The following is a 10,856-nucleotide window of genomic DNA, read 5'->3' as shown; positions in this document are numbered from 1 at the left end:
CAGGGACTTCTGAGCCGGGCAGGCTCACCTTCACCTGTCTCATCAGGCTGTTCTCCGCTCCACAACGCGTCCCCAACCACACAGCCCGGTTCTGTCACACGGCTTCACAGTAGCTGTCATAGCTCACGGTGATCTTGTTGGCTTACTCAAGTTCTGTCCTCTCCCAAAGCGGCAGGCTTTTCTCACTGCTGTTTCCCCAGCATCCAACACACAGGTCTGGATACAGTCAGCAAAGGCCATTTTAATTAACAATTGATGACTGAATCCTCACTAAATGACTGCCTGACCTGGACGTTGCTTAGTTTCTCTGTGACTCAATTTTCTCATTAGTGAAACAGAAATAATCCAGAAATGCCAGGACTACTGAAAAAAGTAACGCATTTATGTCACTAGGTCCTGGTGCCTGGAGAAGATCTCTAAAACCTTTAATGGCCTGTTTTTAAAATTATTATTCTAAGTCTGATGAAGCAAGACTTTGCTGATACACTCCTCCTAGACAAAGGGGTGGAGAGAGCTGCCCTTATTGGAGAAAACCACAGGGCTGACTGTTCTACCCAACATCTTCCAGCACTGTCTTTGCTGTTTTTTAAAATTAATTGAACAAGAATTGAAGAAAAAAAAAATAATAATTATTATTATTCAAGGAACATGAAGTCTGAACTCATTAGCTAGCTCTCCACAGTTTGACAAGAGCATTTTATAACGGTGACATTTACATTTGCTGCTCTTTTCAATATTGTTTTCCATATTGGCCCAATTGTGGCTACTCTGCATGCAGTACCGCTCTTAAATCTCTGCCGGAGACTGGACACGCTTGCTTTCCTCACCATGGCTCAATAAAGCGTGTGCGCGCGCGCGCGCACACACACACACACACACATCATGCTGTGCATATGGAGGTCTGAGGCCAACTTGCAAGACTTGGTTTCCTTTTATATTGTGCAGGTCTTAGGGCTCAAACTCAGAAAATACGGCCCCACCCACTAAGCCGTTTTGTGGCCTCAATACATTTATAGGTACATGGAACTAAATGCACATATATTTATAAGCTTCCAGATGCCCAGCATCCCATGGGGCTATGTGGAATACAGAGGCTTAAGGGGGGAAATCCTCGTTTGTAAGTTGAGAAAATGGACAAGGGTCTTTTTTACAGATGATCAACAATAAAGATGCCTGCTGTCAGTCTTAGTGGCAGGGAGACCAAAGTCTCATAGTCCGCGGAGGATGGGCTTGCCGGTTCTCTGTCTGTTGCTCTTTAAGGACTTCAATCTGGCCACTAAGCTCAAGGGTTAAAAAGTAATTTTAGAAGGCCTTGTCTTCTCATCTTTACTTCCTCCTGCCATCTTTGTTTCCGAGGGAAAATTTCTCCCAACTCAAAAACCCATCTTCCGAGGAATAAAACCAGAGCAGGCAAACCCGACACTTTCCCAAGAGCCAGGTGAGGCGGCATACAGAGGCGCGGATTTCCAGTTCCTAGGGAGGACCTCAGAGCCCAGAGGCCCCCCGAAGGGAGGGAGGCTGTTTCTAAGGCAACCGGCCGGGCCCGGGGAGGGGTTGGCTCTCTGGCGCCCTCCTCCCATCTCGCCGGTAGTCCAGGGTACCACGGGCCAGCGTCCTCCCGTGCTCCGCGCGCTGATTGGCTGCCCGGGCCGGACGCTGATTGGCTGCCGAGGGCGCCTCGCGGGCTGATGGCTGTGAAGGTGGCGCCGGTTGATGGTTGACCAGACGCTGGGTCCAGGCTCGGGGTCGCTGCGCGTGCGACCGGCTCACGCAGGACAAGGAGAGCGCGGACTGCAGCAGCTCAACCTGGAAGCCACCGGCGAGACCAGGCTCCGCCCGGCCATGCCCGCCGGGAGCAACGAGCCGGACGGCGTCCTCAGCTATCAGGTGGGCCCCGCCTCCTGCTCCTCCCCGGGCTCAGCCTGGGTCCTCTGCCCACCGCCTGGCTCCTGCTCGAGCCGGGCTTCCAGGCGTGTCCCCCCGAAGGGCAGGGGGGAGGCCCGCGAGGGACGCCAGGGGGCGCTGAGGGCGGCCCGGGAGGGTGACCTTGGGCCGAGCCCCGAGCCGCGGGCACTGCAGCATCCCTTTGCGTCGCCTGCTGCCCGGTGTCCCGGAGCAGTGACCTCTGCCCGCGGGTCCCCGTTGGCGGCCGACGCCAGCTCCTGGCTGGCCTTGCCTCGTTCTGCTGTAGGTGGACGAGAGGGTATCCGGGGACCTTGCCGCGGGTCTTTGTGTTTTTATTCTGGTCCCTTAGTGGCTCAGAGGACAGACCCGGGAGGCTGGGCACAGCCCCTGAGAATGTGGCCGGCTTTGTGGACCCCTCCCGCCCTGCTGCCCAGGCAGATGACAAGTTCTGGGTAGGGATGTGCACACGGATCAGGCAAGTGGTGAGGGGGTCTAGAGCGACACCACCAGCCTCAAGCAGTGGATGCTAGAACTGCAGGGGCGGCTTAGTGTTAGGAAGCACCGGACTAGGCGTTAAGAGTCTGTGGGTTCAGTTCCCAGTCTGCTTCTCACAGGCTTCGTCTCCCCATCTATTAAAACGGAAATAGTGATGTTGGTGCGGTTTACTTCACAAGGCTGGTCTAAGGACTCTGTGAAACACAGTTTATCCAGTGATCATACCCCGTAGGTGAGGGGTAGCTTCTCACTCCTGCTTTCTTGTGAAACCCGATCAGGTGTGGGTACTGTCCTGGAAAGAGGGTTTGAAGGAAGGGAGGGACCTGAGACAGAGGCAGCACTGTTGCAGGAAGCCTTGGGAGCAAATGCCATGTTGCTGTCAGCGGTGGGTGGGCCCTGGGAGGAGGAATGGAGAGCGTCCTGCGTGCGCTGAAGTGGGCACCACACTCCCTGCCCATCTTCCTGGCAGATTAGCCTTTGCTTGCCAGTCACAGAAATAGATGTAAGGTTCTGGAAAACCTTCCATATCTGATCTTATGACATGCTGTGTTAAAAGTCAACTCTGGTTTGGGAGACAGCGAACAAAAATAGGCCGTGCTTTTTCTTGCTTCTCCAGGCCAGTGGGAAAAGAGAATTAGCTTTTCTGTTTGCTTTGTTTTGTTTTGTTTTGCCTTTGGTGATTCTAGGGATGGGTTACCTCTTACTTGTTAGGCAAAGTCTCCACCACTGAGCCATACCCCAGCCTAAAGCAAGAATTGTGTGCATATCTGTGTGCGTGCGTGTGAGTGTGTGTGTGTGTCTGTGTGTGTGCGCTCATGTGGTAGCCAGAGTTTGTTATCTGACGCATATCTTATTTATTGAAATGCGTTCTCACACGGAAGCTGGAGCTTGCCATTCCAGCTGGCCAGTGAGCCCTGGGGATCGGCCTGTCTCCCTCACCCTGCCCCCACCTCCCCCACTTCCGCCATCCCCCGGTGCTGGGGTTACAGGCGAGCACTGCCATGCCAGCTTCTTACATGGGTTCTGGGAGACTGAATGCAGGTCCTCATGCAGAGTAACAAGCAATGTGCCCATGGAGCCATCTTCCCTGGGTCGCAAAGTAAGCAGTTCTAACCAGCTACACAGTAGTCCCAGTCCTGGGGAGCCCGAGGCAGGAGGATTGTGTGTTTGAGATCAGCACATAATGAGACCATGTCTCAAAACTCTGCACAACGGAAATGTTATTATAAACTCAGGCGCTCCGGTGCCCCTCAGGCTGACCTATGAGGGCATCCATGACTCAGACCACGGGAGATTTTTCTAAGGAAGACAGTTTGGGCGAAGGTCTGAAGACTGAACGTCAGCTGAAGGGAAGGGGCGGTCACAGAACTTGGAAGCAGAGAACAGGACGTCCAAATGTCCTGAGGCAGATGAGAGGACAGGGAGGAGATGACTGGGTGTGTTCTGGGCTTGTAACACAGGGGGACAGTGTGGCCCCCTGCTGAAGAAGCTGGTATTTACCAGGACCAGGAGCTGTCACTGGTGAGGAGGGGAAGATGTGACAGGAGATAGGGCGCAAGAGACAGAAGATGAGGTCCCGGTCAGGCTGGGGTGTCTGTGAGGAGACCCTGCCTTCGGCATGCAGAATGTGTGGGTTACATGGAGCACACAGAACCCTTGGGTTCTGTTCATGGTTGGTGGACTTGATCCCTTTGTGTTTCTGCACACAGTAAAGTGTCTTCTCTACAGTGCGCTGAGACACCTTTGTGGGCGCTGGGGTGGAGAGAGAGCAGAGGGAACGGTAGGGCCTCGTGAAGTCAGGCATGAGACGCAGGAGCCTGAGATTGAGGAGGGAAAGAGATGGTTGGAGGAGCCAGCTAACCAGTGGGCAGGCACCTCGGTGCCCAAGCCTGCTGTGCCAACCTGAGAGAGCTGGGCCTCGCAAAGTGAGCGGATTGCATGCCTCCATGGAAGCAGAGAGGTTCCAGACCCCACAGCTGCACACCTGTCTTCCTGGGGGCGTCCCCTTCTGATGCTGCCTTCTACAGCCCTCCACCCGGCAGCCAAAGGGGCTTAGAAATGCAAGCCACATCCTGTCAGGTCCTATCTTGGAACCTGTCGATAGCTTCCTGTGCATTTTCGAATAAAACCCAAACTCTTGTCAGGACTTATCGAGGTCTGACCTGGTCACGGCTTTGCCCACCCTCTCTGGAATCCTTCACTCTCTCCTCACGTACCGACTCTGACTTGCTTCCTGTCTCTTTGGTGTGAGGACTCCTTCACAGCTCGGGGACTTGTCCTCTTTCTAGGACATTCTTCCTCTTCATGACTCATTTGTATGCCCCGAAGAACGGCGTCCCCTGACCTCCGCCTGAGTCACCTCCATGGAGTCACACGGCTCCATAGGATTCTCTTGTGCTTCCTCGTAGCACGTGTGTGTGTGTGTGTGTGCGTGTACTTGCTCTCCTGCCCCTCCTCTCCTCAGATAGAAGTCTCAGGAGGCAGGGAAGAGGCAGGCGGCCCTGTCTAACACGCCGACTGGTGTCTGGTTAGTGGCTCACACACAAGCGGCCTCTTCTCTGGCACCGTACCTCATCTTTAGCTTTTCTCCCCTAGTTAGTGCCGAGGACTGAACCCCGGCCTCATGGACGCCAGGCGAGCACTCTGTCACTGAACTCCCAGCCTCACATCCCAGCTCACTTTTTCTGTAGCTCAGAAAATTACACACAGTTATTGCTCCCACGTCTTAAATGAAGAAACTGAATGCAGTGAGGTGAAGCAACTTCTAGAAAGGGGCAGAGCTGCCTCTCTCCAAAGGCGGTGCCCTCAGCCACTGCATCACCACAGCTAGAGCCTTGCCATCCAGAGAGCCTGGCCCCGAGTGAGCACCAGAGGTGCTTGGGAAAGCCTACAAAGAACACATCAGACCGCAGGTGACTGGAGTGAGGCAAGCCGGCTGGAGGCTGCTGGTGTGATGTAGGCTGAGTCCGCGAGGCCTGCAGCAGCCGCTTTGCAGGCTCTGTGGAGGTATTGCTGAGGTTTTGAGTTGATGAAGGGGGGCACTGTTAGAGGAAGGTGACCAGACAGCTTTAGGGAAAGCCCCCCACTTTGTGCTGGACCATCTCCGCCTCACAGTTCTGCCCATCCGCCTCTCAGAACTGCCCAGAAGGAAGTGTTGGAGGAGACGCCCTGGAGGGTGGACACCTTAGGATCTGAGTGATGTTGTGCTGGGCATCGCTGGGACATTCAGGGAGCGTGGAGACGGTGGGAAGGAAGCAAGGGACCCTGGCCTTTTCATGACTTTTACATGCAAACCCTGGAGCTGGGCATGGGAGCAATGCCTGTGATCCCAACGCTTGGAAGGCAGAAGCTTGAGGGTTAGTTCAAGGTCAAGGCCGGGGAGATAGAGCAATCCTGTGTAAGCCTGACATAAAGGTGGGAAGAAAGAAGACTCCACAAAGTTGTCCTGTGAGGGCCACAGGTGCACCATGGCAAGCATGTGCGTGTGTGCACGCACACACAGACACACACACACACAAACACACACACACACACACACACGCACACACAGAGCGCTGTAATACCTAAGAAACGATGAATCAGCAGTTAAGAACACTAGCCGCTCTTGCAGAGCACCCTAGTTCAATCCCTAGCACCCACATGGTGGCTCACCACCATCCACAGGCCTGGTTCCAGGGGCTCTGGACACCTTCTTCTGAAACCAGGAACCCGTGTGTACATACGCATACAAGCACGCAAAACACTCATACACATATATAAATATCTATTTAATGTTCACAATTAACGTTGGGTATATAGAGAGTTCAAGACCAGCCTGGCCTGTGGGAGACTACGGCTAGACAAACAAGCAAAGAGGCCAGTGCCAGCCCCTGGTGGGTGTGGGTCATAACCGAGGAGTGCAGCGGATGGAAGAGTTGTCGCAGCTGTCTCCATGGTGGTTTCTAGTATTCTGTGGCTTTGGCACAGCGAGCGCAGTGTGTATTTGCTGAGCCAGTGAATGAGCAGCCTCCTGAGGATCACCTCTTGTTTATGGCGAGCGAGCGAGAGCCGAGCAGCCTCCTGAGGGTCATGGGCTGTTTACGGTGAGCAGGTGATAAGTATTTGCTCAACACAGCTGGACCAAACTGCCCGTCCTAGATGGAAGTTGGCCCTGTCACCTCATTGCAGTATCCAGTCCATACCCCTTTGCCCTCTCCCAGCTGTGTGTGTGTGTGCATGCGTGCGTGCGTGCGTGCGTGCGTGCGCGCACACCTGTGGGCATCCACTTCCGGCCTCCGACAGCTCTGCTCGGGAGCTCTGGAGGAGGGCTGTGGGCTGACTTTCCAAGCGGAGCCTTAGGCATAAAACGGGGCGGTTGAGGCTGCACACTTGCTTCCTTCAAAGCTGCAGATAATCATCTCAGTGCTGTTTGCCTTGGCGGAGTAGCCAGCGCCCGCTCTAGTCATCAGCACAAGGGAAAGGGTCCAGTTGGTTCTAAATCTGCTGCTAGGTTACAGACGCACACACACACACACACACACACGCACGCATGCACGCACGCACGCATGCCCGCCTTAGATAATGGAGCCTTTGACCATGTCCCATTGGTAGGAACAAGTTCACTCTGGCTTTGGTTGCCAGGGAGTCAAAATACATATACTTTATTAGCCTCTTGCTGCTGCTGCGGCGTTACCACGGATGGAGTGACTCGAATAGCGTGTTTACATGGGAACAGTTCTGCCCTGGAGACTCTGATGCCTGTGCTTGTGAGCGGAAACTGCCGCCAGGGTTGGGGTGCTTTCTGGGAGCCTCAGGACAGAACCTCTCTGTTGCCTCCCATCTTGTTGGGCTGAGACTCTGTCTTTGGCTCTTAGTTTCCTCCTGCTTCAGGGCCGGAAGTCACATTGTCCGGGCCCCGATTTTCCCCTTGGATCTGCCTCTCCGATCCTGCTGTGGATGAGTTTTTGGAAAATATTTATGTGGATGAGCGTTTTCCTTGCGTGTATGTAGGGGCCCCATGTATGTGCAGTTACCACAGATGCCAAAAGAAGGCATTGAGCCCCAGGAACTGTAGTTACAGGTGGTTATGAGCTACCATGGCGGTGCTGGGGACAGAACTCAGGTCCTTGGCAAGAGCAACCAGTGCTCCTAGCCAAAGAACCATCTCTTCAGCCTCTGTTGCTTTTTCCCTCCCTCCCTCCCTCCCTCCCTCCTTTCTCCCTTCTTTCTTTCTTTTTTCCAAAACGAAACACTCTCCCTATGTAGCTAGTCTGGAATTCACTGTCGACCAGGTTGGCCTTGAACTTGTAATTTTGCTGCTGCAGTCTCTCAAGTGTCGGATTACCATGCCTGGCTTTATAATGCCTTTGGTTACATGAGATTACTTTGTAGGTCACACAGTTGCCCACAGTGTTATTGGAAGATGGGTGGATCAGCAGCAGGACCAACGTTAGCGGCACTCCCTAATTCCCTTGCCGGGTAAAGCCACGACCCTCACACGCTGCGGATTCGACGCACATCTCCACAGCGGTCTGTATTCTTCAAGTCTGTACTAGATGCACAGGGCAGCGTTATGTGGGGCCAAGGAAAGGATCAGAGAAGCCTCTGCGGAGTCTCGTTTCCTGTCAGACTGCCCACGGCGCGTGACTTCTGCCACACAGCCGCGCGCGCGGGCGGGCTCTCCTGCTGTTGGGTAGGCAGCGAGGAGGCAATTGCAGGTGTGTCCAACCTTTTGAGCCTGTAGCACAGCGTTGTCACCTGCAGAATGCATGCTTGAGAGCTGCACTGCTCTTGGGTTTCCAATACATCACCAAAGAGATCTCGTCTTCGGCTTCATTTGCTCTAAGCCAAAGCTAGGCAGACAGACTACACAAGAGATGCAGAGACCTGGGTCAGACATAGTGGCGAGGCTTCCGAGAGGCCAGAGTGCAGGTGTTGTGCCGGCTGACCAGGCACATGGAAAGGGACAAGGAGCTGGGAAAACAGCCGGGCTGCTGGGCAGAAGGACACTGGGGTATGTGAGGTTATGGCGCACTCACAGCTTGGGAGGACGGTGTGGAGGCTCAAGCTGTTCTCACCAAGGGCACGCATCCATGGTTAGGTTTCTGGAGTTCTGAAAAAGGACTAAGCCTTGGCTTTATACTTGGTTTTTTTTTGTTTGTTTGTTTTTGTTTTTCTGTTCCCCCCCCCCCCCCCCAGCCCCGACCTCCACCCCCGGACCAGGCTGGCATTGAACTCACAGAGATCTGCCTACCTCACCTACCTCTCGGCCTCCCGAATGCTGGGATTAATATACATTTTTTTTTTCTTGAGACAGGGTTTCTCTGTGTACTCTTGGCTGTCCTGGATTCACTTTGTAGACCAGGCTGACCTTGAACTCACAGAGATCTACCTGCCTCTGCCTCTCGAGTGCTGGGATTAAAGGCCTGTGCCACCACCGCCCCCGACTTTTTTCAGGGGCAGGGCTTTACACTGTTGATACATAATTAGCAACAAACCTTGCTGCCCCTCTCAGCTCCTGTGGGGCCTTGCTTAGCCTTGAGTTAGGGCCATGTTGAAGGCTAAGTGGGGGATCTCCATAGCAAAAGGGGCATGCTGGGCAAGCCGGTGCTCCATTGAAAGAGCTTCCAAATTCTTACTGTGGCTGCTTCTTTTGCTGACTGGAAAGCCAGGAAGTGAGGCTGAGGGTGTAGGCTGCAGGGTGCTTGCCAGGGAACCCAGAACTCATCTTTATATATATTTTATTTATTATAATTTATTCCCATTACATCCTGATTGTTATCCCCTCGCTCTTATCTTCCCATCCCCCCCTCTTCTGCCCTGTTCCCCTCCCCTGGACCTCTGATGTGGAGCCCTCCTACCCCACTGTCTGGCCACAGTCTGTTAGGTCTCAGCAGCATGGGCTGCTTCCTCTCTGCGCCCACAAGGCTGTCTTGCCAAGAGGCAGTGACCAAATGGTGGGCAAAATGGCAAAATGCGTTTGTGCTCAGGAAACTCTGCTGACGTTTAGTTGTTCCAAGCTGGAATGATGGTTGGGGCAGGATGAGAGGACGGCGCATGGAGACATTAGACCCACGGGCGAGGTGGGGAGTGAGACCACCGCCACAGGTCCAGAGCCCGGCAGCAGAGGCTCCAGGCAGCTCTGCCTGCCCCCTTCTCCCCTGCAGCTGCTTGGCTTGGCTAGGAGTTGGGACCGTATGTAAGGCTCTGTTTCCATCTTTTAATTTGTTATTACTGGAAGTAAGACTTTGATTTACCATTCAGACTGACTCAGTCTTTTTTTTTTTTTTTTTTTGAGACAAGCTCTCACGTGTAGCCTTGACTCGCCTGGAACTCAGTATGTAAACCAGGCTGATCTTGAATTCAGAGATCCATCTGTCTCTGCCTCCTGAGCACTGGTACTAAAGATGTGTGTTACCATGCCCAACTTCATATCCATTTTCTTAAATAATAGCTTTTTACTTTTTGAAATTATAATGCAATTACATCATATCTCCCATTTTGTTCCCTCTCCAACCCCTCCCGTGCACCTGCCCCCCCCCCAAGGCACGCACGCACATGTACACACACAGATAAACACAGGCACGCACATGTACACACACAGATACACACAGGCACGCGCACACACACGGACACACATAGGCATGTGCACACACAGACATACACATAAGTGTGCACACACATATGCACACACACAGACACACACAGGCACATGCACACACACACACACACACACACACTGTTCTAAAGATATAAACACAACCTGCTCAGTCCGTGTTCCCTGTCTGTGCATGCTCTCAAGACTGACCACTTGGTGTTGGTAGCTGATGCATGCTTTCAGGACTGACCACTTGGTGTTGGTAGCTGATGCATGCTTTCAGGACTGACCACTTGGTGTTGGTAGCTGATGCATGCTTTCAGGACTGACCACTTGGTGTTGGTAGCTGATGCATGCTTTCAGGACTGACCACTTGGTGTTGGTAGCTGATGCATGCTTTCAGGACTGACCACTTGGTGTTGGTAGCTGATGCATGCTTTCAGGACTGACCACTTGGTGTTGGTAGCTGATGCATGCTTTCAGGACTGACCACTTGGTGTTGGTAGCTGATTGGTGGGGTCTTCCTGGAGAAGACCATTTTTTAAGGCTTATAACAGGGCTTTTTCTCTCTCAAAACCTTCCATACAATGTCAGTGAGTTAATAAAAAAGATTTGCCAGCATGGTACACCTGTAATCCCAGCACTTGGGAGACAGAGGCAGGTGGATCTCTGTGAGTGCGAGGCCAGCCTGGTCTACAGAGTGAGTCCAGGACAGCCAGGACTACACAGAGAGACCCTGTCTTGGGAAAAAAAGAAAAAAAAAAAAGGAAAAAGAAAAGAAAGAAAAGACTTATTTTCATGTTTACGTATGTGTGTTTGTCTTCATGCATGTGGGAGAGTGTATCTGCATGTGCTCACGTGTGTGTGTGTGTGTGTGTGT

General features: G+C 53.1%; 1 protein-coding gene across 2 annotated transcripts in view; it reads left to right on the top strand.

Annotated features, from left to right (window-relative positions):
* The first annotated feature begins 971 nt into the window (after positions 1-971).
* SLC4A8 (solute carrier family 4 member 8) overlaps positions 972-10,856 on the top strand; it is a 62,555-nt gene continuing 52,670 nt past the window's right edge. For both annotated transcript variants that reach the window (XM_084751171.1, XM_084751170.1), the window contains exon 1: positions 972-1,887. In XM_084751171.1, coding sequence (XP_084607297.1) covers positions 1,714-1,887 — 174 coding nt within the window. In that variant the 5' untranslated portion in view covers positions 972-1,713. The remainder of the gene's footprint in view (positions 1,888-10,856) is intronic.

The sequence above is a fragment of the Acomys minous genome (assembly GCF_964271855.1).
Source record: "Acomys minous genome assembly, chromosome: 12".
NCBI lineage: Eukaryota > Metazoa > Chordata > Mammalia > Rodentia > Muridae > Acomys > Acomys minous.
The sequence above is the reverse complement of the archived record's forward strand: the minus strand, read 5'-3'. Positions and strand labels throughout refer to the sequence as shown.